The following is a 27,890-nucleotide window of genomic DNA, read 5'->3' on the forward strand; positions in this document are numbered from 1 at the left end:
GCAGACGACAAATCGAAGCAACAGGGTTTCCATGTTGGTTAAGTTTTGATTTTACTGTAAAAAGAAAAACAAAAAAGAACCTAATGACGGACACAGCAAGCCATTTTAGCAGGTAACTTGTTACGTACGATATAAAGAGTTGTCTGAAAATTGAGGAACATCTTATAATGAAATTTAAAGTAAGTTTAAATATATTTAATTTCTGAATTACTATAAAACTTTACACTTCACATAATTATTCTGCAAAAAATCGCCTCACTTTAAAGCCAATGTGCGGTATTAATCAAATTCTGCACGTGATCATTACATAGATACGTCATCAAAGAACAGTTTTATCGCAAATTTTACAAATCTGGACGTTAATCTAGCAATTAATCATGCTGATCAATGTCAGAGATAACTTTATAGCTTACTAATATGCAGCATTGTGATGCAACTGTTCTTCCGCCATATTCTTGTACTATGATACAGTACTGATTTATTATTTTTATTTTTATATTACTATTTAACGCGCGGAATTTGACTAAGAATCCATCATAATAATGTTTACTGTACAAAAAATTGTGTTATTGATTATACAAAAGCATTTTTCAAATTTCCCCAAGAAAAGGAAAAGAAGGAAAACAGTACAATATGTAGAACAAAACATATTATAACAGATTACAACATTAAATCAAATAATTTCAATTTAATTGAACAGAAAAATCATATGATTATTATTTTTGCAACTGATTACGTTTGCAAAATAATCTTGTAAGGTGCAACAGTTTATTTTATTTTGTATTTGTTAATAATTTGAAAAATCATTTTTATTGTCTTGCGATTTTAATGTGAACAAAGGATATGAAATTTGGGCAAATAAGACTCGTGGTAAGAAGATTTAGCTATGGGTTTGCCACGTTTCTTTTATGTCTCTAAGATCTAAACAGGAGCCAGTTTCCCATCCGGGAATCATCTCTTTGGCACATCGCATGTGTTGCATTGCCGAACCCTACAATATCACCTTTCTAGAAAATAATTTAAAACATTTTGCATTCTAAGTTAATTATTTAATCATTCATATTACACTAGAATCCCAATTATCCGAGGTAATGTGAACCGATGCATATAATCGGATAACCGAAATAATACTGGGATAAAACGAAAACTGGGATAAAACGGACGACTAAAGGATGTAACGTGAAATTATGATAATTAATGTGATTTTCATTTCATCATGAATTAATTTTTTTTATTTTTGTAAGGAATATACACCAAGCGTGGAAAAACCAATAAATAAATAAATTAAATAAATGTAATACTATTCCTGTTCAGAGATGGCAGCACGTAGCAGACGTTATAAATCATCATTGAGTGGAAGATGTTTAAAAAAATACTTTTTATCAGTATTTTAGGTTTTAAAATGAAGTTTTTTAAAACATTAATGATATAATAATATTATTAATATTGGAAAATTAACTTTGAATATTCTGAACAGATGATGGTAACAATATTAACTTTTACTGCCATCTAGTAGCGAGAATAATTAATTTAGATTTTAATTATAGGTATATTCGAAATACGTTATCACTTTAATTTTAGATTATATGTTAACTTTTTAAAATCCAAATTATGCCAGACGGATAATCTGATGAGTTGTAGAAATTCTTCTAAAATTAGGATCTAAATCAGAAATATCGAGGGAAAAAAACAAAGAAAATTATAGTATAATTAAATAACAACGGTTTACTCAGTATGAGGGCCGTGCAACTGGGAAGTGATCTCTATCTGGGTCTTTCATCCTAAGACACTCCAAAACATATGATAGTTGAAAAAATAAACAAAATAACGTAATGACTGTACGGCGAGACGCTTAATTAAAAATACTGTATATAAAAATAAATTTATATACATATTTAATATTATAGTCTCGTTATAAGGAAGAATCCTTAGCTTTTCGTTGGGATTGGACTGATAGGATAAGAAAACGCAACACATGTGAAGTACCTCTCGGGAGAATTTGTGCGAAACTGTCCCTTATTTAGGTATTAGATAAATGAAAAAAACTCAGAAAACTCCACACTGCCAGTCCATTTTTCCGCGACCAACTGCCAGTGTTAAACACTCTGCCACAGGTTAGTCTCTAGTGCAAAAAAGGAGCCTCCCTCATACTATACTAGGAACACTTTGCACGGCTCTATGCAATTTATATCGCAAATCTCAACCATGGCAATTTGTCAAGATAGAGCTGGAATAATCTCTAAAAATGCCAAAAACAATGCGTGAAATTTGATCCCTCCTAAGCATTTCAAAATGAAATCCGCAAGAAATTTTCTAAATAACTTATATTGTTTACAAATGTACTGTACAAACATTTACATTTCATATTAAGTAAATAGCGAAACTATATACAGTAGTAACACTTTATGCTATTTATTCACATATTAAATGAAGTTTAATTTTAAATTTCTTCAGTTCTCTAGACATGTATATTGAAGCAATAAGCATGCTTATAACATGAATTCGTACTTTTAAATATGTCAATTTGACTGCAATAAAAGAGTATATCAAACCGAAAATATAAAAACAACTGTATTCACTAACACAAAACTAATTAGAGAGTACAGTATACTTTTCTACTCTCATTCAGCACTTATCTTTAACAAAATATTAAAATAGTAAAGTATTCCTCATTTTTACTTTCCATACCGAGTTATATTTTAAACGAATTTTCTTGACAATGACATCTAAAATTTTAATTTCTAACTTACGTCAAATATTTTGAATGAATATAATTGTGAAAATATGAAATATGATATATTATAATGTATTTTATAGGAAATATAGTTTTTGGTATATCGAAAGGATAAGTTATTTGATAATTATGACTCGTATCTTACTGTTTTGTATTACGAACAAAAAATTCTTAATGATCCTTCAAATCTCACAAAATATTGGTTAGATGTTTGTTAGCTAGAGATGTTTATGACATTTATTGAACGATTTATGTAACAGCGAGTTTTTTCCTCTGTTTTCTAGGAGAATAAACACACGAACCATATAAAGTGACAAAAAATAGGAATATGAACAAAATTAAAAAAAAAAAACATCAGAAATGACTTTTTTCCTTTTTTCTGTTAGGATTCAATTATATAATTTATCTTTTATATTAACAGTACTGTAATATTTTTTGCAGTTGGTGATTCATTTCCTCTATCCGAAAGATCAATAATTCCAATGATAATCTACACTTCGAATAAAAGATTAAAGTAGATCAATGTTTTGTTTACGATTCTAACTTTGGCATTATAAGATTTTATAATAATTAATTTAATTAAATAATTGGCTAATATAATAATTTCATTTTTAGTTATTAAAAAAGGTTCTTTTTAATTAAAAATTTTTTAATATTTTACAAATTACAGACACGCCTAAAAGAAGCTTATAAACTTTCGAAAATGTTCTAATTTATAGGCCTAAAATTTATGTATTGATATTTCTAAAGTTTTGTTTGTGAATTCATTAAATACTGTATATTCACTTATCGATTTTCTGGATACTGAATTTTATTTTTTTATTTGATGCGTCATGCTCTTTATTGTGATTTCTATACAAGTGATACTTTGTTCAACGTGTATCACGAGACAAATTCTAACTTCTGTAAAAATATTTGGAATAAATATAATATCTGATTGCAATCCGGAATTTTATCATTAGTCGTTTTAGAAATTTTCTATACAACTCGTATTTGACAGTTATTGGATTGAATTGGTGGTTCACTGTCATATCCGTGACAGAATTTTTTCGTGGATAGCATTATGTGCCAGTCTTGGGCCGATTTCATCCACGAAGAGGCCATAATTATCAGATTTATTTTTGCTATAAACATGTTTTACTCAGCATTTTACAGCATGGTTTCTAAGAGAAAACTACGCATTTTTTGTAAGAGAAGTTCTTATTATGACATTTTAAATTTTGGATAAAACTTTATATTAAAAACAGAAATTGCGTATTTTGTTAATTGCTAGAATCGTGATAACTCATTATAATGATTCGTTTCAAAGAACGGATTTACTATTCTTATTGGAATCGACATAATTTGCATATTTATTGTGAGTCAGAAGGAATAATTGACGATTTGCATATAGTAAAATGTCAATATATTCTATTTTACTGTCTCCAAAGCGAATAACTAAAGCACGCGTTGCAGTATTATTATTGTTTCGTATCTGTGCTCTTTCTTTAGCTATTCATTACGTCATTTGTGATACATATATCCTCAAAATTATTTGTGCGATTATTCGAGCGCTTCAATCGCTTTGCGGCATAAGTTTGGCTTGAGCATAGGGAGAATTAGCTGTAAACATTTGAAATTCTTTTAAATATATGTTCGTTAACTCAGATATTGCTTTTGTTCTTTTTAAAGAACTGCTTATAAATATTATTTTAACTCGGTTTTTAACATTATTTATTCGTAAATGTCGTCAATTTTTATATTTCTATTAACTGTCACTGTCACGATTTTAGACTAAATTGATTAGATTGGTTTTTTTATGCTTACAATTTGTATTCATTTCAAAATATTTTTGGGAGTTTTCGTTAAGGATATTTTCAAGAAAAGGCAGTAAACAAATTATAGTTAGGCCTGTATTTACATTATTGAAATGGGATGCCTTGAGAATTCCTGAGAATTCTCTAAATCAGGAAGAAAAGTGGTTGATGAGAATTATATACATTTAATTATGGAAATGTATAGAAATGTTAAACCAAGTGTTAAGATAAAGATAGGATAGATTAAACTGTTACAAAAAAAGGAGATTTAAGATTTTGGGTGGCTTTGTCTTTTATCAAGGTTAACGCCTATATCTTTTTTATTTATTTATTAATATTAGAGGAATTATTGTAGTGTGCAGTGAGGAATGAGCTATGATATATGTTATTCACAACTGATGTTGTGTTTATTAATGAGATAGAGATCAAAGTTGAGCCAGAAAAAGTTAGGAACAGGTTAAAGAGGGGATTTAAAAATTAGTAGAAGATTTAGTTCTTGGATTTCAGATATGGGATATAAGAGGAAAAAGAGGGAGTTAAACTTCAGAATAAGTTACAAAGTGTAAAAGTGAAAATTCCAACAATTTAGGTCATGTTTACAGGTAGATAATGACTTAGAGGTAATTAGAAAATGATGAGTTAGAATTTGACAAATAGAATAGGTAAATGTAGGATGGCAAGAATTCAAACAGTATTAATGACAGTGATAGTAATGACACGGATTCTAAAAGAAAGACATAATGTTACTGGTGTTTTAATCATATACACTATATATATATAGGCCTATACAAAGGACGGATGTCAGTAGACCATCAATAAATCTTCACTCATATTCTACTTTTGATAGTGCATAATATCTAATAAATTACCAAAATATGTAGAGCCAATGTGAGTGTCATAATAAATGTAATTTCTCATGTCAAAAATACAAAACTTCTTCTTGTTTATCTTTGCCTTTTCCGATGTTTATATGGGATCAGCGTTTTCTTCTCTAATACGTTTCCTCCATTTCTTTCTATCAAGGGTGTCTTCTTTCTTAAGGTGGGGCGGATTAAGGTTCCAGCCGTCCTACGCCTATGCAAAGTTGTCGCTCTTATAAGAGACAATAGTACCAAAAATTTAATTAAAAATAAACAAAGTTGTTGATGTGGGAAGCCCATAAAATAAGCTACTTAACAGGTAGCCCACGACCTAAACTGTTAAACTAATCCCGCAACACAGGGGACTCAGTTTTTGATAAAAAAAAATCTTTATGTTGAAAACAAGACCTGCCACCAAAACTTTTTAGACTCTGTAGCTCTTCTATAGATGAAAATTTTTTTTGTAAAAAAAGGGCTGGCAGAAATACAATTTAATAAAAAGCAAATTACATCACAAATGGATACGAGTCTGGACTCGTATCCAATTTGTGATGTAATTTGCTTTTTATTAAAATGAAAATTTTTATTATTTTATATTGGAAAAGCTTGGCTTCTAAAAAATTCATCAACGAACTTATTAGTGTTTAATTTGGCTATTGTACTATTATACATTAAAACTGTATACCCTGCATATTTATGATTTTTTTAAAGCTTGTGATATTTTAAACGTTTCGCGCATTAACTTTGGAGGTGCTGACAGCGCATTTTTTTGCCACGCAATGTTGCCAACCTTCCTCTTATTAACTTGACCCACCACTCACCTCTCGCCATCCACCGGTGTCGCTCGACACTAGTAACCTTAAAACTAGTATTTTGATCTTGTATCTTATCACAACTTGCATCTTTCATAATTTTTATTATTACAATGCGTTGATAAAAAATAAAAACAGGCTCACAGGAGCGGCAGATTCAAATATAAAAAATTTTGTCAAGATATAACAAAAGAATTTTTTTTTCCACGGTGGTTGCCGCCCCTGAAAGCGTGCCACCCTACTCCCAAGCGTACTCGGCGTACCCCTTAATCCGCCGCTGCTCTTAAGTTCCCTCTGATTCAAGTCTTCCTCCACCTTATCTTTCCAACGCAGCCCTAGTCTTCTTCTATTCCTCCTTTCTTTCACTACGGTTATCCGACCCTCTTTCCAACATAATCTTTACTACTTCGCTCTACGTCGCCAAACCACCTCAACCTGCATTCTTGCATCTTCCTGCTCAAGGGACCCATCTTAACAGAACCTCTAAAAAAAAACTCGTTCCTTATTCTATCCTTCCTTGACACTCCACACATCCATCTCAACATTCTAATCTCCGCCACCTCCATCTTTTTTTCTTGGGCTCTTGTGATTGCCTATGTCTCAGCCCCATGTCTAACAACCGATTTGTACAATTTACGTTTCAGTTTGCAGCTAACTTTTTTGTCACATAACCACATAACACACCGCTCAACTTCCTCCAGTTCAACCGTCCACATTGAATTCTATGTTACGGTCTCGAAAGGTTTCGAATTACCTTAATTACTTACGAAATATTTTAAAAGTAAAAGATCCATTTCAAATACTCTTTCAGAGAACGAATTTTGATCATAGGCGAATAAAGACGCTGAAAATAAGAACAGGGAGTAGAGCAGGTTGTATAAATATTTTTTTATCTGTTAGAAAACACTTGAATTCAGTGTATGTCTACGAAAGAAAAATTGTTTTCTCTTTATTCAGATGTATGTAGCAAATTAAAAAACCCCTTATTTAGCACTTTAGTTACATAATTTTTTTATAATCTCTCCTCATGTTTCAAAATCTTGTAATTTTTGATAATCTGGTTGTCAATAAGTCGTGGTAAGTTGTCATTAATCACTTGTTCACATACATATTAACGTTATTAAATTTCTGTCATACTATTGAAATTATGCTTACGGTACCAAGAAACCATAAACTTTTTCCAAGTTATTCATTCATTCGACAAGAACCGTAGTACAGTAGTAACGAGAAAGAAACTTTAAAACGGTTACGACAATAGCGTTTATTGTGATGAAAGTTCAAAGGTCCTGTTACGAAGATTTACCAGCCACTTTAAAATGTGAGAAGATATTCGGTATTCTGGCAATTATAATCTGAACAGTTTTGTGGTGGCTTAGGTGTAATTTTAAGGTAAGTAATTAAGGTAATGATTTATAAAAAAATAAATCATTTATTAAAAAAACGCAAAAATGTTCGAAAAATTACACGTTCGATAAATACAAATCAGACAAATTCCTAACACGATTTTTATTAGTCGCTTAGATCATGTATGATATTATAAATGCAAGAATATCGAACACATTTCCCACTCCTGCCTAAACTGACCTTCGTCCACCCTTCCGTTCGTAACAGGTTTCATTTTTCTTTGTTATTCTTCTGCCCACGTCGTTTTTTTTTTGACGAATTAATAATTAATCAATGTACGAGTATTTACGTTTTGTCGTAATTTTATATGCCATTTAAAGTGTCCCGTCCAACCCGTTTGCTATTTAGAGTTGAATTAAAATGATATTTTTACAGTTGAAAAGATAAATAATATACTGTAGGGCATATATATACTCCATATTTTAATTATATATGCTTCGTATACTATCTCCTATAGAACAATACGTACCGATATTGGGGACATCAATATTAAAAAACTTTTCTTTTCTGTGATACGTAGATAAACACAACCTGCACTTAACGTTCGCTCAGGGTCTAGACTAGGGTTTCCAACCTTATGGGATAAAATTATCGTATCTGTTCATTGAAATTATCGTACTTTTTATAGAGAAATTTTAGATAAAGCATTCGGATACCGGCGGTGTCTCTCTTATAAAAGGAATCGTAGTCTGACATTTTAAAAAAAAAGGAAAAATCGGAGTAGGAGTCGGACTATTTGTTTACCGACTCCATCACAATGATGATAACGCTTCGTTTCACATCGCCAACAGACTATTGATTTCCTTCAAGCTAAATAATGTCAGATTTAGCCATCCACCGTCTTCACCAGGTGTGTGACTTGTGGCCATTTTTAATCTAAAAAACATAGAATACTTTGAACACAAATAAAAAAAAATATTGTTTTGAGCCTTATAATATTCCTGTATAGCAAAACTTTCAGAGTCACGCCCGCAGGAAACTTGTATGTAAATTCTTGGTTTGTCCTGTATACAAATCTTCATTTTTAAATCGATCTGGACCAATGTTTGTATGAATGTTATTTATATCCTAGAATCCACACTAAGCTTTATACTGCCCCCAAATATTGGGCTAGTATATAACTTCATACGACTTGCTGCCTTTACACGTAGCCCCATCTGTTAGCAAAAATCATAAATAAATGCTGATTGTTGGTTTTGAATTGATAATAGATTGTTGGTTTGCCTGCCGAAACTTGCCGACTATCTTAAATGCCTGCCTAAAGACATCATCACTATGTAATCGCGTTAAAAAGTTGTCTCTTTCAACGAATAGGGAGTCAGATTGGGTCCATCTATTGGGAGACAGATCTGCAGAGAATTTTGCAAAACAACTTTTGTGTCTCGGTAATTATGCAACGGGACGAGAATAATGTTTTATCTTTATACTGCAAGCCCGAGCAACTTTTTATTTTTTATAGTTTCATTATTATAAATACTCAGGTCAATAAATGCACATTTTAGTTACTAGGACCATTGTTTTTATCACTCTCTCTCTCAATTTTATACCACCGGAAAAACCCGAGCAACGCCGGGCACACTTCGCTAGTTATTTCTATTCTCAATGGATTGCAATATTTTAATAATAACCCAGATGAAATTGTAGAGGTAACATGTAATCAAATTTTGAAATTATTGTAATTTTACTTTCCGTTCTGTCTAAAGTGGAAAATATTTAGTAAGATGAGAAAATTTAATACATTGTTGGTGAATTAGTTTAAATAGTAGTAAATTTAATAGTCTGTATTATATTATATACCTATTAACTAATTAAATGTTAATTATACATTTACATTTTCGAAAATTCGGCTGCGTAATAGTTTTAAATCTATTGTAAAGCCGTACTGAAAGAATCCCTTCTTAGAGCTTAGATCCCAACATCGTGTTAACGTTTGCAATTATCTTAGAAGTATTCGGAAATGATAAATGATCAGCCAACTATCCTGTAGTCTTCCTTCTATTGTTTTTTCACTTCTGTTCTTTATTCTGTCCTGTTACTCTACTTTGTATTCAATGCAATGTTCAAAACTTTAACAATCTAGAAATTCTATACATGATGATTGTTACCAATGAGGAATATTCGGAAATATCCACAAAATCTATTATATAAACTATTAAATATCCATTTATTTTTACTTTCCAGGCTATTATACAGTACGACAGAGGGGAAATATGACGATTGGTCAAAAAATTACTCCCAATATTTGGGATAGGAAAACCTCGAAACGTCGAGAAATGAAAGAAAAAAATTGCAGGGTTTTCTATATATATATGGAGATGCATGATTTTTTCACCTATTTTAAAAGGTTAATAACTCCTGTGTTTTTTGTCGAAAATTTCTGAAATTTTGCAGAGAGGTTTGCGTATTTAGAAGGAAGTTTTTACGGAAGTTTTCAGGAAAATCGGACCATTTGTTCGAGAGATAATAACGAGGTGAGGTCATATTTCAATTTTTTGTTTTTTAAATAAGTTTTGATAGAAGAAACTAATATGTGTATAATAACCAATAATACAGTTTTAAGAAATTGATATTTTTCCCACCTCAACTCCAGTGAGGTGGGGAAAATATCCTCAACTCCAGGTCAGTGCTAAAAATATAAAAATATACTATTTTTTTGTTTTATTAATCATAATTTTCATCGAAATTATGATTAATAATTTCGATGAAAATTATGATTAATAAAACAAAAAAAATAGTATATTTTTAGATCGAAATTATTAGAAATTAGATCGAAAGATCTTTATATGTTGAAGAGGTGAGGAGGATAATATTTTTAAAATAGTTAAATGACCCCTATTTTACCGGTACGAGTAAAATCATTCGTATTTGTAATTCTACAGTCTTAAAAGTAATGGTAGCAATCATTAGGGAAGAAAACAAAGAATGCCGACGGGAAATTCCGAAAACAATGTCGCCACCTTTTTGGTAAATATATTTTGATACATAAGTTTGTATTACTTCTTTATAACTGAAGACTAAGCACATTTGTTGGTGCACCCACGACACATTACTTTCAATAGACATTCATTATATAATTAAATTATAACAATATAGATTAAAAGAAAGCGTTATTAAATTTTGTTAATAACTTTACGTTACGAAACATACATCAGGTTTTGAAACTTTTAAACGATTTGAAAATTCTGCGTTATTTATGCTACGTGATTATGAATTCATTATCATAACCATGGTATTTCACGTGTCAATGATAATTAAAAGAACAGTTTAACAACGTTTTCATCATCAAATTTATATTAAGTGCATATTAACTAGGAAATAATTGGCTTTTAGAAACGATGTCACTAATTGTTTGATTGCATTGTATCTGTCATACGGTACTTTTGATATCGTTTAGTGATGCCACACAATAACCATAAAGTCACTATACGTAGCTACTTAAAAGTTCCGTTCCATATTGAGCATTGAACGTCCCCATCCTAACAGCTGTTAAGTCTTTAATTTTTATAAGGCAAAGCTGAAAAATTTTCTTTCATAACACCTCAAAGCAAACTGTCAAATCAAATTGTCAGTATTTTTAACTCGATCTCGAAGAAGCCAAAATATATGCAACTGGGAGACCACGACACAGTCTCTTGCATAGGAACTTTGTGCTCATTCTGTATTTTTCACACGGTATTCACCTGAACATTCATCCAAGAGCAAAAGAGATTTTTCCAGCATTGCATATGTTTTAGTTTCACTGCAATGTTTATATTCAATAGACTAATTCAAAAAAGGGACGTGTGGAAATCATGCGATAGTTCCGAAACAATACGTAAATTTTTCAAACATAAGTACAGTACAAGATGCAAATTAAAAATGCGATTTCAACAAATCACGCGACGATTATACGATGCTTATATCCCTTATAAAAGATTCAACATGCAGTCTGCTAATTGTTAGAGCACCGAGATTATTTTTCATATAAATGAACCCTATAGTGAAATGATATTTTATTATACTTTTATGGAAATTATACTTTATGGAAAAACGAGACAAAATGCACGTAGATTTCACGAGCATTTTCCAGTTGCACCAAGGATGCATTCATTAATAGTGGTCGCTCTGGGTCTTCGCCATCATGTGCGCGCGCTGCTGTTTGTAGGCATTTGGGAACGACGGCGAAAGAAAAAAATGGCGGCCCCGTACCTATCGATAGTATCCTGCTGGAGGAATCTATGATTTTAAAATATGCGGTTTGAAAACAAAAGTTAAAAGAAAGATTCCGATTATAAAATTTAACCATCAAATGGATTGTCTCGCCGACAGAGCATTCAAAGCAGTCAGGAAAAAAATTAGAATGCCGATTACCATTCGAAAAACTTCGAGATGACACTTATCTATATCACCCTCTGCACGCGATTTTATAACTTCTAAATTTTCATTCATAAAACCGTGTAACGGACACTGAAGACGCCATGTTGCTTTCCACCGTAAACTACTACTATAAGAGCCGTTTTTGCCATCCGGAATATAAAAACGCGTTCTACAGGAATTTTAAAACGGATGCCGCGCGCGCAGTAGAATAAAAGAACGCATCCTAAGTGCCACACATATACAAAATATAAGGCCGCCGACGAACCTATTCTTCTCTACTTGGAAGGATTTATGCTTTGTTTACTCGTCCGTCGTCCTCCAATAAACCCCCTTAAGCCGCCCTGTTTAGGTTTTTCTCGGTTTAACGGATTACTGTATTTTAGTAAAAATATTTTAAAGGTTAGAGTGCAATAGTCTTTGCTTATCACATTGATCTTAAAAAAGCCAATGTTGTATCGTTTCAAATTTATTACCGTTACTATATTGATGTTAGAAAGAACAACATCTCAAGTGTAATAAATCTTAAAAGTTTTATTAGGATTTTTATTACGTAAATTTACTTATAGGTTAAAATGGATAGTACTAAAGGAGGTTGAACTTTTCTAATTTGATAAATCAGAGGACTTTGTAAATTTCTAACCTATTTTCTTTTGATAACGACTCGAGGCTTGGCCTGAATATTTATTTTATAGATATTGCAATCTACAATAAATCCCGCGCTTCCAAAATACATTAAAACTATGTATTAAATAATGTGACGCTTAAGTTATCATCTTAACAATAATACTCTGTAGTATATTTAACTAGAAAATTATATGAATTCGTCTTATCTGATGGAGGAGAGAACGATTGTGACGAAGGATAAGCTTTTAATAATTAAAGTTATTCTCAATAAATGTAGCTTTTGGGAGCGTAAACTCTTGAAATTAACACTAGCAGGGATCATTGAGAAAAGGACAGTAAGGAAAGTCTGTCTTAATTTAATGGTTAAACACTTAAGCAAAGAGATTACCTTCTATAAACGAGGAAAATATCTACAGTAGTATCACTCTTTCTTGAAAAAATTCAGAAGCGCTTAAAAATCCTTTAAAAATATTTTGTAAACATAATTTAATAAATAAATGTTGAAATTATTAATTATAAGTATTATTTTAATTGAACTAAATATAAATTTTTTTCATTTGATCTCTAACTCCTTAAGGTTGAATGCGAGATATTCGTGCTAGAAATTCGTTATTTGGGTGTTATTTAATCCAGAAATAATTCATATTTACGTTCATCTAGGTTATTATAGTTTTGCTATTAGAGCAGTGGTTCTCAACCGGGGGTACATGTACCCCTAGGGGTACGAGCGTAAATCAAAGGGGTACATTTAACTTTCATTATAAAATGGCGTATGTTAATTAATTTGCTGTAAATTATTAACACAAGAAACAAGAAATAACAAAAACTTGCTTTAAAATATCCTAGTGTGAACACCGATTTCCTTTTTAACAGTCTAAACAACTTGTTTATCCACTTGATTTGCCTGTCTATTTGTGCCATTAGTGCCGAGTGAACCTGTAGTCTAGTCAAATTACGGTTTAACCGAGCATTAATTTTAGACTAGAAAAAAAATTTATCGCAACAAATATCCCATTAAATTTTGTTAGAAATTATTATAGAATAATTTAAATTTTCTTTATCGTTAATTATAATTATTTATTTTTAGAAAATGTAATTTATGCATGTGTTGAAATGACTTCTGTGATTTTATATAATATACTTGCCAAATAATAATAAATAAATGTATGTACCGGATTAAATTTATTATTATTTACGTGAAATAAGTAATTCACTTTTAGTTATAGTTATTTAGTCAGTTTTTTATGGTGCTCAGTTATAAGGGCTGTATACATCTAACGCAGTAATTATAAAATTTACATACAAAAATATAAGGGGTACTTTAGAAACAAATAATAAACTAAAGGGGTACATCAACAAAAAAAGATTGAGAACCACTGTATTAGAGAATAATGTATATAAGTTATTTAAATATTTGATAATAATTTAGAAAATAAATTCTTTCAAATAAAACTCAGTTAATTTTGAAGAGGTTTTAATACTTTCAATTCACGAATGAAGGAGAGAATAAAACGATATTTAATTATCGAGGCGAGAAAACATCATCGTTATAGATCACTTCAAGAGGAAAATTCGAGCGAGAAATAATTATTGTACTGTACATAAAATATTTTTTGCATATTTAATTATTATTTCATATAATATTAACGTAAATTCGTGTCATTAGCCTATATTTAAGCTAAATTTCATTTTATCTGAAGAGTATCGATTAGTTTTGTCTACACTATATTGTATTTAAAAAAAAAAAAAAAAAAACGTATAGCATTGAAAGCTTTAAAGACCTGTAAGGAGAAGCTAGTGAAATCTCTTGATCTTAATCCAATAAAAAACAGTTTAGCCTGGAGGAATTAAGTCCAATAGGTTCTTATCAGTGGCGCGTTATGGATCTCGAAGGCCCTAGGCAAAGTAAATTTGGTGAATTGACTGTAAGCGAGATATAATTTAGAGAATAAATGCCCGACAGAATAAATTATCCATTCTACTACTTTTCCACTGTCATGCATGCTATTGAGCTTAATGCACGGAGTAATGTGTGTAAGATGTAAACACTGCCAGGAGCGACAGTCAATCGAAATTGGTGACCCCTTAGAATTCTTAGGGAAATATACTTTGTATATCTAATTATAACTTAACTCATTCTACGCACAGCAACGTCACTAACTTATAAATAAATTTTTGTTCTGACGTGAATTAAGCTTCTTTGTGGGAATTTAGTACAATCCTTTGATCTTAATCCGACTAGAAGATTGTTTGTATAAGCAGTTTAGCCTGGCGTAGTTAGTCTCGTAGATTCTTATGCCAAAAACACAACTAACCAATCAGAAGTTTATAAAAGAGTATGAAAGATAGCCGACATGCAAAGTACAATAGATACAGTATTAGGTAATCGTTAGTGTTTGTTACATAATAAGTGGATTAATAAGGAAGTATACAAAAGAGAAGATTGTAAAAATGTCTTTATTTCTGTTTTAGAATATAGAATGTAATAATAATAATAGCAATTAGAAGAAATAGAGAAACGATCACGGAGTGTTTTGGTGCAGTGTCTAAATATTTGTATAATAAGAGATGTAGCATAAAAATATATAATACATTTATCATCGTTTGATATCTCATCAATTGGCCATGCCATATATGGTTAAACATGATATACATACAAACTAAACACGTTTATACATAAATATCTACATTCAGAAACCGAAAAAACATATACATATGTACAAATTTCTAACAGATGAATACGAATCGAAATTAATATCTATCGAAAGATGTAAGAAAATTCTGTATAATGTTCAAAAATTAAATTAGAAGCCGTACCCTTTCCATCACTCCCATCCCCTATTTTCCATATTGACAGACAAAACAGCTATAAAACAAATTCTTCGATTATCGATAAATTAGATATTTTATGATAAAAACCATCACTGTTCACAATGAAAGTTATAAAATGTTCACGAGTCAATCTTTCGTTAAGAGGGGGGCGTTAAAGAGAAAACCAGGAAGGAGAAAGTTATTTTGTTTTTCTTGTATAATATATCATCTTTATATAGAAGAAATACTCCTTATAAAGCATGAGTATACTTTTCTATAAACTGTTATATGTATATGTATATATATATGTATATGTTCCGTTCTCTAATTATCTAACTTAATTCGAAGAGAGAAGGTAAAAAGATGTTATTAGCTAACTTAAAGTGGAGAAATATTCTATCGTTTTGCAATTGCAAAAACCTAAGAAGAATAAAAATTATTTTAAATTTTGATTTTTTTGGTTAAGCGTAGATAATAGAAAAGTTCGTTTTTTATAACCTGAATTCTTTTCTCGTTTACTTCTTTCCTTATTTGTTGCTTTCAATCTTCAAAATATCTATTAAAAAATGAAATTTTGTCGGATTACAGTTATTCTAGATTGTTACTACTTAATGGAAATGTGTTAAGGATGGTTATTAGGTTAAGTAAGGCCACTGGTAGTAACTTATAAGGTGAAAGATATGAATAAGACTCAATAGTATCACTCTGTGGAGTAGGAAGAATAGTTTTCTATATTGTTTTTCAAAGAACTTCTCCACTGTTTTAGAAAAAGAGAAAGTATCCGAACGGTTAGTTTCCAAAATGAAAATGATAGATGATGATTTTTATTTTGGAAATTTGCAATTGAGCAGTTCAGCCGACAAACGTGCCAGCCAGCTTATCTCTATATACTACAATTTTTAAAAACTTAACTCTTTAAATGAGAGAATTAACTGCATTTCGACTCTGCACCTAGAAATCATACTAAAATTGGACATTATATCCTGATGTTTTCTCTTTGCAACACAACAAAACAACGTTTTAAATTTTGTAGCACCAGACAGGCAGAAGACTGCCTAACCACCTTGTTAGAAGACCTTTTTTGTTTTGCTATTATTTAAATCCTTGTTTTCGTATCGCTTTGTTTTTAAAGAATAAATGCCAGCTTTATATTTGGACAACATTTTGGCACTGGATGCATTTTCCTAGAATATGAAATTCGCGATTTGAAATAAGTATTTAAAAAAAGCCAGAATTTCACACAACAGTTCCTTCTTGAGTGATTTGCACTCCTATTTCTTTGTCTAGCGAATCTGCACTTTGTAAAGTACCGTTTCCTCGATTCAAATCTTCACTCCCTTTGTGCATGGCTTCTAGCATTAAAGATTTTCTTCTTTCTTGACGTAGCTTCGTGGGAGATTTAATTCTTATGGAGCCTCGCGTCAGAAAGATTTTCTTACTCGATATTGGACTTGGCCTAATTAAGAATCTTTAAAAGAAATTGAACAAAAGAGCCAAGTTATCTTTCGGTATTATTAAATATATTTCAGCAATATTTAAACAAGTTATTTAAATATACTTGTATATACTTACACGACGTCTCCTTCTTCCAATTTTAAATCACAACTGGGATTAATAACAACGTATGAAAGGCTGTTTCTTTTCTCCGATACATCATCTGAAAGACGATATCAAAACTTCAAATTTACACTTGTATATACAATATATCTATATTGCTTTTTATTACGAATTTACAAACCATAATCTTCTGTTGGCAAGCAAAGGTCCTGCATTCTGTTTTTGACTAGATTACTGATTTCTTGTCTTTCTATATCTGTTTTAACAGCAGTTTGGTCATCGTGATCTAAATCTAACGATATTTGCTGCAAAAAATGAACATATTTTGGAAAATTGTACTAAATAACTCAGTTGGTAATTTAAAAATGGGAATTTTATGTAGACAAACTTACCGATGATGTTTCTGTACTGCTGGAAGATTGTATGCGATATAAACCAATTGGGATCTCACACGTAGAAGAACATAACTTTTGATACAATCTACCATAAGTCCGTATCCACAGATCGTCTTTAGTAATTCTTAACTGTAATATAAAAGGTTTAATTATATTTATCGAGTTAATTATATTTTTAAACACAGCGTAAAAAATATCGTAATTACCGATGATAAAAATCCTGATCCAGGAGCTTGATCTACACCCAAAAGTAGTCTGAGAAACGTGATCATATAATCCTTTACGAAAGCCTAAAAATAATTATAAGGACGTTAAAACCCATTCAAGTGACATTTAGCATTTTATTGATGACTTACCTGGTATAATAAAGTATCCAACATGCTTGCACTGAAAACATTTCCGGCAGCGAATGGCAAACGAAACATGTAAGATATATGCGAACCACGTTCTCGTTCCCTCTGGAGGAACATAAACAAAATTGTCTCGCTAATACACGACAAACTAAATTGAATTATAAGCGAAATCTGTCATTTTACCTTTTCCATTTTAGAAAGATGTAGTGCGTAAGCGTCGTGAGCTCTAAACTGCATAAACCTCATATTACTAGATTGGCTGAGCTCTGTAATTATTCTCACGCTCGGGAAAAGTCTAAAAGAAAAGTTACTCTGTTAAACTGTACAAAGTAATCGTTAAGAGAAATAAATTCTTACTTGAACATAGTTTGTACTGCAACAATTGTATTGCAGTCAGCGAGATAATCTTCTTCTGCTGAATTTGAAGACTCTTTATTTACCACAACGACACTGTCTGCTAAATTAATGCCTGCCCTCAATAAATCGTCCAAACTGAAAAAATACCCGGTAGTGAAGTATAATAAAAATTAATATTTTTAATTAAAATAAAATTTAATATTACTCGTCAATCGATCCTTTCATCCAGTAGACTAAAGGAAACCAAGAAATAGCGTCTATGAATGCTGGATGAGGACTGAAACAAGTAAAATATCAACACTGTAATTGTCTTTAAATGTATGTCAGCACTTATTTTAAAAAGGTACCTTTTTTCTAATAATAATACTATTGGACGTAAAGAAACAGGACTGTGGAAATGAGCTCTTAATGGAATAATGAAATTGTAAATTCCGTTACTTGCATAATCTGCAGCTAAAATTATACACCTGTTTGGCCAGTTGTATCCTTTAGCATTACGAAACATACAATGCTCGCAATCCTAAAAAAATATTAAATATTGAACCATCTGAAAATGATTAAAGACGAAAATTTAAAATGGATATTTACTTTCGCTAGTTTCAAACAACATTCTAGCTTTTTTTCTTTTAATAAATAACATAATGTAGGGCTAACGCCAATGTAAGATGCTACGGGTGGGAAACCTTTAACAATTCTGTAAGAAAATAAAGTTTTAAATATTATAGAGAATTTATTTAAAAATATTCGCAAGCTTTAAAAATATAAGTACTCGCAAGCTTCGGCCGGTGTACTCCAAGGTATATCAAGGTATTTTTCTTCTTCGGCTTCAAGAGCTGCTTGATTGCCATCTATTTCTGTTTTAGGAGTTTCACCTGGAGCGATAATGGTGGGAACCGGTGCAATTGAGGATTTCCTTAATACATCTTCGGCCGAGACATACAGAGGAGCTCCATCAACTGAAGGAACCTGAAGTCGTAATCCAAATCGTTTCCTCGTCAGAGAAAATGGTACTTTCTTCTCCGAATCGATCATTTCTACTCCGCCATCTGCATTAATTATTAAAAACTTCGAGTTAAATTTTTAAACAGAAAGAAATTTAGTGTTGCACGCTCCGCACCTTTCTTCGTCTTTTCTTCCATTCCCAATATGTCTTCTACGTCAGTTTCCGTGTTGCTTTTATCGTCCTCGTCACTACTTGCTGGCAAAAATGCACTGTTTTCTTCTTTTGTAATGTTCATATAAAAGCATATATCGGATGACTTCATAATGTATGATGGTCCAGGATTTAACATAATTGGCCACGTTCCGGCAACGTCACTCTGAACACCCACTAAAGCGACACCGTATCTAAAATAAAAACACATGCACGTGTTTAAGATGTAGGTTTATTCGTATATTCATGTTATATATCCAAAACTCACTTGCGATGTGAATGGAAGGACGCGTAAGTAAAGCTCTTTCCCTCATATTCGCCAAAAAATCTACTTTCTCCAAGACTAATGTGATAAATTTCATTTCCAGAACATTTACCATACAGTCTATGCCATTCTTCTCCGGATGTTTGTCCTTCTCTACATTTAAAATAAAATATTATCGAATTTCACAACTCTAGTAATATTTTTAAAAGAAAGTAATTTTCATACCGATACTTACTGGCCACGTGATGTGTGTAGTAATAAAGTAACGAATGTTGAGGTCCCAGGACAAAGGCAATTATTGGCTAACAAGGCATATTTAAATTCATCTTCGCAAACTACATGCTCTGTAATTAGAAATTATGCTTATTCATGAAGTTTCTTTACTATTTAAAAATAATCACGCATAAAACTACTCCCAACCTGCAAATGCCACGTGTATTTTATTCTCCGGACGGAATATTTGCACATACTGTGGTACGTTGGGTGCAAAATCGCGTACAGCCCATGATCTCAGAATGGTATGCTCGTCCTATAAAATATAAAAAAACAGTACAAAAGAAGCTGCACTTAAATGCTAACAAAATATAAAATAATACATACTGCTGCACTTCGATCTGCATAATTTCTTGCTGCCAGTATAAAACAAGCTTCAGCAGCATTCATCCTTATTAAAATTAAAATTTATTTATAAAAAGATTTAAATATAAATATTTATTTTGAAAATATCTTTAAAATTGATATATATATATATAAACCTCGCTCTTGTTAAATCTGTATCTTTTAAAGCAGATCCTTGGAGATAAATAACTCTTTGCGCCCACAATGGTACTTGAAGGATCATCTTCATAGTCGAGTCTAGTTCACAAGGAGATAGCAATACAACATAAAAATCCTAAAAAAGAAGCACTTTATGCAATTTTCCGTACAAAATTATTTTATCACATATAAAAATATTCCCACTTGAAGTAAAGGATGAGCATAAAATTCGTTCAAGAAATCCATCACAGTATCGGCCCTGAGAGTTGTACTACAAACTACAACGTGCTTTTCATTCTGAGCCCTGTGCATGCTATAATTGCCACCTAATTTTTGCCTTTCCATCCAAGTGAAAGCCAATTGTTCGAACTGCAAATGTAAATCAAATTACGAATGTCATTTATAACGTAAAATTACGACGAATCATAGAAAAACATACTTGTGTGGGAAGGACGATGAGAGCGACTCCAATCATGACAACCATAAAAAGCTGCGATGGCCAATTATCGGGTCTCACATCACCATATCCGACTGTAGAAAAAGTGACTACGACAAAATAGAGGCTCCCAAACAGGTCAACATGATCTTTTCCCGCTCTTTGAGAATGTTGAAAACCACATACACTGCGATATCCAACCGCGCATTAATGTGTTATTCTTTCAAATTGTGCTACTTATAATGTACTCTACTTACCTTGTAAATATTAGGCACATCAGGGTAACAGTTAGTATCATTAATCTCTGGGATAGTGCTGACTGCGATCTTTGCATAGCTCGATGGAGATCATTCTATTGAGATAAACAAGATCCTCTGAAAAATTCTAAATTGCAATTACAGATCGAATTCTTTTGTTAAATAAGACATAATATTTTCTAAAATATAAAAATTTACTTACAAACATGTTCTCGAGAGCAAATTTTGCTAACCAACAATTCAGGAATCCTGGTATGAATAGATTTCTTAATGGAGGATAGCATAACTAAATAACAAACGTTTGATGTTGCATTTATATACTGCTATATGAACAATTAACATATAGATTGATGATGAAAATAACTTACTGTGACAACAAAAGGTACATTGTTCACTAATTCCAATATGAAATTCCATGATAATAACTGCTGCCAAATGTTACCCTACAGTTATTCGAACGGAAAATGTATTTATTTATTTTGTATTTTATATGCAAGTTGACATAAATATAGATTAATATTTACTTTATATCCCAAGTATGCTAATAGTAAGGCCTCGGACAGACATATAAATGAGAGGGCAACCTATATAAATTAAATAGATTTAAAATTAATAATTGATAACATCGTCATTATCAAATAATTAAAATAACTCACTTGAATACCCCAAAGAGGTAGTGGACGATCCACCCAAAGAATGCCATCCCTGAAAATCATAATTAAAAAGAATTAAATACAATTTTAATTAATAATGATACTTTAATTTTATAATTATTTTTAAAAATATACTAAACACACTTTAAAATAATTATATTTAAATAATAATTATTAAATTACTCAGTAATGAGTTTTAATCCTAATTGCCGCATCTATTTGTTAAATAGTTTCGTTAAAAATTCGATTTATTTTTTCAAGAATATAAAATTAAAACAAAAATACTTTGCATATCATTTGAAACTAAGTAAAAATTTCGACAGCTGAAATCGTTATAGTAATCCTTTAAACTGTCCGTTTACCATCAATCTGCAATATAATTTGACTTGCAAGGTAAAATACGATATATATATAACGTATAGCCTATATATGTAATCACAGTACATATATAATCAGTTTAAATTTTGAGAGATGGTCGACCATGTTCTAATTGAGTTAAATAATATTTAGCTTAAATTTTTTTCAGCTCAAGTTTTCATTCATTTATCGGTGTTCACTTCTTATAAAAAATATTAATAATCTTTAATTACAATAAAATATTATAGTGTTGATGTAATTGAAGTTTCTGTATAATTAACAAATTTTAGCTGCAGATTATACAAGTAATGGAATTTACAATTTCATTATTCCACTACGAGTTCATTTCCACAGTCTTGTTTCTTTACGTCCAATAGTATTATTATTAGAAAAAAGGTACCTTTTTAAAATAAGATATTTTACAATAAATCCGTTTTACGACTAGTGAAAACATATATTATAATTTACAAAATGTACAAAATCGATGTGGCATTATGTAATTCGAACGTTATTTCCAAGAATAGAACCACAATTTATAATACCAAACCCCTGGGAAATCAAAGTTCGATTTATGTGTTTCTCTTAAAATTTATTTTTTAGACCGATAATGTCGTAAAGCGAGGTCTTACTATAATTAAAAACAAGAGTAAAAATGCCATCTAAAATATGTTTAAACCTAAATTAGAATTTACCAATTGATATGTTCTGGTTTTATAGAAGAAGTTTGAACATTGGGTTCTGTATGAACAATCTCACTTCTGTTATTAGGTGTGCAGCCATAACTGAAAACGAACAACACACGGTTATAGTGTACTTTATACTCGTATATATTTAATTTTAATAATATAATATTTATATCATATATTTAATCATTCACCATGCTGCGTTTTGTGGTCCACTATCCAATATTACTCGAATGACATATAGAACACACAACAGCAATTTAATTATCAGATTAAATATTCTTATCCTCAAACCTAAAAATAAAAAAAATAATAAAAATATACACATATTAAAACTTTACAGAAGTGCATTGCATTTTATATAATTTTTAAAAAAATTTTAAAAGATTTATATATATTATAATAAAAACTGCTTATAAATATACATATATAATGAATGCTTATGTAAAATATTCCTATAATATAATATCTTATCATATTTTCCTAAGTAAACAAACTTCTCTATACGTTTATAAGAGCAATTTTATGCAAATTACTTCGGTTCGGTACGCTCAAAAAAGTTTCTGTTAAGAATGAAATGCACGAAGAATGATTCTGAATATAGATCACTGCTTATGTATTTGTTATGTAATAATATTTCTGCCAAACAAAATGACATTTTGATCCTATTTTTAGTGCATAAAATACTATTTATTGGTACATAAAGAACGAATATAAAAGCCAAGAGTTGGCAAGAGTAAACTAGTAATAGCATTTTCCGACAAATAAGCGAATACAAATAAAAATAATATATAAGAAAACAATGCAGAATACTTTTAAAAATTTAGATAATAAGATGATAAACTTGCGTAAACAACAATATAAATGTTAAAATATCAAATATTCTTCCTATATAACAAAAAAGTTTTCATGTACTGTACGGTAAAAGTAAACAAAGGTAATTTTCTTTCATCGAAAGTCTCTATAGAATGCATTCACAGAAGCGTATAATAGCTTTTGTAAGTTATAAAAGAAATATTGAAACGGTTACAATTAATAACTGACAGGTGATATTAGTTATATAATTATTATTAACCATGCTAAACTGATTATACAACAGTTCCTTGTACCAGATTATATGTAAATAACGTAATGTATTACTCTAATTATATATAATCTGTACAAGGAAAGTGCTCGATTGTAACTTAATTCCACTCTGTATAATTGAAAATTATTAAAACCCGAGTTAATATTCTAATTTATTGTAGAATATTTGAGAATACCGGTTAAGTAATTCTCATCTTTCTTATGTATTAATGCCAAACGTTTAATTTAAAACTTCTTAATTTTTTACAATGAATCTAATTTAAATTCTAATTTAAAATTCTGTTATATCGTGAATTAAACTCTAAAACTTGGAGAGATCGGAAATAGTAAGTACCACTTAAACTTAAAATTAATTTAACGAGACCTTATCTTTGATCTCTGGAGAAAGTAGAAATATAGAAGTGATAACATAATCTGAGAGAAAAAAAATGTAACTGTCAACAAGCAAACATTTAACTTAAGTGATGATCTTTATAATTACCAGAAATACCAAGTAAGTTATCGACAATAAATCAAGAATTTAGTGATGTAGTAATAAATAAAATAATCGAGAGAAGCGTTATTGTATCCTTCACTAAACAAGATAATAATTCATGAATCTATTCCTGCACTTATCTCGTTGTTAGCAATCTTCGTCCTTCCCTAAAAATAAAATTAGAGATTTATATTTATTTTAAATCTAATATATTCCCTTCTAGTCTAATTTATAATTTAAAAGATAGAATATATTACTTCTAAATATTTAATAATTATGTATTAAATACTACATTAGGAAGAAGTAATTCAATTTCCTGGGATGATGGAGATAAAAATATCTTTTAGTAAGTTTAATTTTTTGATTTTCTAACGTGTATAGATTTATAGATTAACAGCATAATTAGAAAAGTAGAGGATAATCGATAGAAAGTGCGTAGAACTATAGTAAATTGCCCTAAGAAGTAAGGGGGAAAAAAAGGCTTTTTTTATGATGGTAATCAACCTAAAGAGAAATGGGATGGAAGATTGTTAATACTGTATCTTCTATGAGATAAATTTTGATGATTGCATCTGTCGACTTGTAATAATTGACGTGGAACAGAGAAATCAATTTTGCATGGTTTCTATCGAAAATGTTTAATTGTTTGCATTTTCTTTATTATTTATTTCATTATTTTTATTGTGTTTGGTGTTTTGATAGCGGTAAACAGAATGGCATGGTTTGTATTGTGTAATTCAATCTTTGCATCTGTTCGAGCATTTTAAAATAAATTCGGAAATTTAATCTCTGAACGCCAAGCGTATAATTCAAAATGTAGCTCGAGTTAAACGTGTAAATATTTAGAAAATTTATAAATAAAAAATTCTTTTTATTAATATTAAAATTTTTACGAAAGCGCAACTCATTTTTTTTATTATTAAATCTATTTACAGATGTTGAACCGTAAACAGTAATACAGAAAAACACACAGGGTGGCCCAAAAGTCAGTTGTTTTAAATACTAGTCCGGTATATTATTCAAATGCGTAGTCTTTAAAATAATTAACCAAATTTTGGGCCACCCTGTCTATTTTTGTACAATTAAGTATTTGAATAATACAGCAATTTCATCGCATTTCTAGCAATGTTATAAATGAAAGAAGCACATTGTTTTAAAATAAAAGTTACACTTTATATTCATCGGCAACACATTACTAAATACGATTAATTTCATTTCTGTCCACTTGTACTTTTAAATTGTGTCGATTTAAAAAATATGGTAAAATTTTATTCAAAATTCTTTAGTTTATTCGAAATATTCAAATATTCGCTGTCATTTTTACACAAATACAAGATATTAAATTGCTTTCACAATTATTGGGAAAGGATAGGAACGAATGGAATTAGGAAGAGATTAAGATGAATAAGTGTGTGATTAATACAGACAGAATTGTGTATTGTTTGTATAAATTATTTTAAAAAATCATTTATTTAAAAACTCCAATTGATTTATAGAACTTTTGTATTCATTTAGAAGTGTAATGGTTTCTACTTGGATAAACATTCATTGCTCTTTTTTAAAAATGTTACCTGTACTTAGGCTGAAGTTTGTTCTTAAAACAGCAACGAAATCATTAATCTTAGCTAATGTCTGTTAAAATTTTTCAGAAAGTTATGTATTAATATCTTTTTAAATTTTATTTTTGCATTGTTTTAAATTATATATGAAGTAAGAAATTTAAATTCCGTCAGGTAGTAGTAGTTCATTTAAAGCTTAATCTTGAAAATTCTTTCGCAAGTTTCAAAATAGATTATAGAGAAAAGAATAATTATTCATCATTGTCACTATTTTTTTTTTAAATTATGCACTAATCCTGCTCTGAATAATAACAACAACAATAATAATAATAACAAAAATAATATAGAGGTATTAAAAAAGAATTTTTATATGAAACTTTTGCAAAAATTAAATTTGTTTCTTTAAAATCATTAATTTAAAGTGACATTTAACAATCTTTAAATGTCAAAAACATAAAAAACCAATTATTCTTGCGGATATGATGGAAATTTGCATACAGTCAATAACATCAAATGTATATTTTATTAGTTTTTATTAAAAAGAAAGACATAAATTAACACGTAACAATATTGTTTGAATGGGGTTTTGCTAACACATAAATGAAAGTAACCTGACCTAAATACGTTTTTACGGCTTCTCACCTTCAATAACACTAAAACTTATTGTTTTATTTTTAATTTACTTTTTTTGCTGTAACTTCCACATATAACCGAGTTTTACAGCACGGAAGTTGATAGGAGATGTATACGGAAGCGCGTTTAGATGACAGGAAACATTTATAGAACGACACCTACGATAGACGGTAGATAATCGAATACAAGATGACAAAAGTGTTCTAGTGCAGATGACATCAAGTTCGATTAACTATAGGAAAGTGCTCTGACAGGATGTACCTAAGTCATCTACATCAAAATTGGATAGCATCTGCCTAGAACAGTAGATTATTCACATTCTTATCGTGTTTGCGAGGAGATAAGAGAAGTTGAAGGGAATGAGGTTTATTGGTTGGAATGACAAAGGCAATAAACAAGTGCAAAAGTTTCTATAAAAAAAAAAATATTGTTAAACCGCTTTAACATGTTCCCTTATTGTCTCGACGAAGGACAAGAATTTTTTGAATTCGGAAGGAATAAATTAGTGTAAAATTTTAAAAAATAATAAAAAAGTATTGATTTTAATTTAAAAAAAAAAAAACACGTAAATACTCACTCGATCTCTGATTTTTTATAAAATACAGCTGAAGTCTTTCTTTGAAGGTGTTTTCGTTCACGTAAAACTCCACCCGAACTCTAAACAATAATTTAAAAAAAAATTAATAAAATAATTATTTTTATTTTAGTTTATTAATTAGGTCATTTGTTTAGTCTCTTAAATAACGATAAAATATAAAATAAAGTTTAAACTTTTATCTTTCATTCTTAGGTCGATAAAATATCCCCAGAGAGACAGAATTAATGAGGCCAACTACAGATAGAGTAAGTTTCTCTTACATATATTGACTAACAAATCTATATATTTTTTGATTTTACTAAATTAATGGTTTCTTATATTAACTAAATAAAAGTTCGAACCGTTATTTTTCCTTTAGAGTAATAAAAAATTGACATACTCGCAAGAGAGAGAGAGGCAAAATTGTACACGCTTTACATTTAAACAAAGTACATTATATGCAGACTTAATATAAAATTTAAGACGTATTTAATATTTTATAACGTTTTTATAGTAAAATTATATATATATATTCCTATTCCGATTAAAGTAACATTTTAAAAGTCACGCAATATATTTTTTAAAATTTAAATTTGGAAAGCTATAATAATTTTTCTTATTGCCTAATATAACATTCTTAATATATATATATATTTAAGTTGTAAAAAGTGAAAATGCCCGTTTCTTTACCGTACAATACAGCTACATATGAGAATCAACAGCTGGAATTTAATGGATATAATTCTTAGATTTGTCTAGGATAAGTTTTTACGAACTTCTATCGATTATATCTATCCTTTGGCATGCACTGAAGAGATTTATCTTCTTATAACATCGACAACACGTCAATCCTCCGAGGATTTAGATAACTAATCGATGATACTTATATTAATTTAACACTTTCATATATCATAGATTTTGGAACTGTAAAGCTTCGTGTG

General features: G+C 30.0%; 1 protein-coding gene and 1 long non-coding RNA gene across 2 annotated transcripts in view; one reads left to right on the forward strand and one right to left on the reverse strand.

Moving 5' to 3' along the window:
- LOC111619133 lies at positions 1 to 27,321 on the forward strand. The gene is made up of 3 exons (XR_002755696.1): positions 1 to 179; positions 9,788 to 10,077; positions 27,163 to 27,321. It is a non-coding gene; the product is annotated as an uncharacterized LOC111619133 (long non-coding RNA).
- LOC111619132 (potassium channel subfamily T member 2-like) overlaps positions 16,966 to 27,890 on the reverse strand; it is a 77,343-nt gene continuing 66,418 nt past the window's right edge. The window contains exons 3-29 of the mRNA XM_023360801.1: positions 26,950 to 27,029; positions 22,814 to 22,913; positions 22,629 to 22,718; positions 21,583 to 21,631; positions 21,451 to 21,510; positions 21,295 to 21,369; positions 21,129 to 21,212; positions 20,927 to 21,021; positions 20,673 to 20,856; positions 20,438 to 20,602; positions 20,233 to 20,369; positions 20,078 to 20,141; positions 19,898 to 20,006; positions 19,713 to 19,821; positions 19,481 to 19,630; positions 19,177 to 19,406; positions 18,829 to 19,105; positions 18,648 to 18,753; positions 18,407 to 18,579; positions 18,265 to 18,336; positions 18,060 to 18,194; positions 17,886 to 17,997; positions 17,706 to 17,807; positions 17,556 to 17,639; positions 17,347 to 17,478; positions 17,136 to 17,259; positions 16,966 to 17,054 (exon numbers count right to left, since the gene is read on the reverse strand). Of these exons, the coding sequence (XP_023216569.1) occupies positions 16,966 to 17,054; positions 17,136 to 17,259; positions 17,347 to 17,478; positions 17,556 to 17,639; positions 17,706 to 17,807; positions 17,886 to 17,997; positions 18,060 to 18,194; positions 18,265 to 18,336; positions 18,407 to 18,579; positions 18,648 to 18,753; positions 18,829 to 19,105; positions 19,177 to 19,406; positions 19,481 to 19,630; positions 19,713 to 19,821; positions 19,898 to 20,006; positions 20,078 to 20,141; positions 20,233 to 20,369; positions 20,438 to 20,602; positions 20,673 to 20,856; positions 20,927 to 21,021; positions 21,129 to 21,212; positions 21,295 to 21,369; positions 21,451 to 21,510; positions 21,583 to 21,631; positions 22,629 to 22,718; positions 22,814 to 22,913; positions 26,950 to 27,029 (3,187 nt within the window). The remainder of the gene's footprint in view (positions 17,055 to 17,135; positions 17,260 to 17,346; positions 17,479 to 17,555; positions 17,640 to 17,705; positions 17,808 to 17,885; positions 17,998 to 18,059; positions 18,195 to 18,264; positions 18,337 to 18,406; positions 18,580 to 18,647; positions 18,754 to 18,828; positions 19,106 to 19,176; positions 19,407 to 19,480; positions 19,631 to 19,712; positions 19,822 to 19,897; positions 20,007 to 20,077; positions 20,142 to 20,232; positions 20,370 to 20,437; positions 20,603 to 20,672; positions 20,857 to 20,926; positions 21,022 to 21,128; positions 21,213 to 21,294; positions 21,370 to 21,450; positions 21,511 to 21,582; positions 21,632 to 22,628; positions 22,719 to 22,813; positions 22,914 to 26,949; positions 27,030 to 27,890) is intronic.

This window comes from Centruroides sculpturatus, unplaced genomic scaffold (assembly GCF_000671375.1).
Source record: "Centruroides sculpturatus isolate CEXI.00-Female unplaced genomic scaffold, Cexi_2.0 scaffold87, whole genome shotgun sequence".
Taxonomy (NCBI): Eukaryota; Metazoa; Arthropoda; class Arachnida; order Scorpiones; family Buthidae; genus Centruroides; species Centruroides sculpturatus.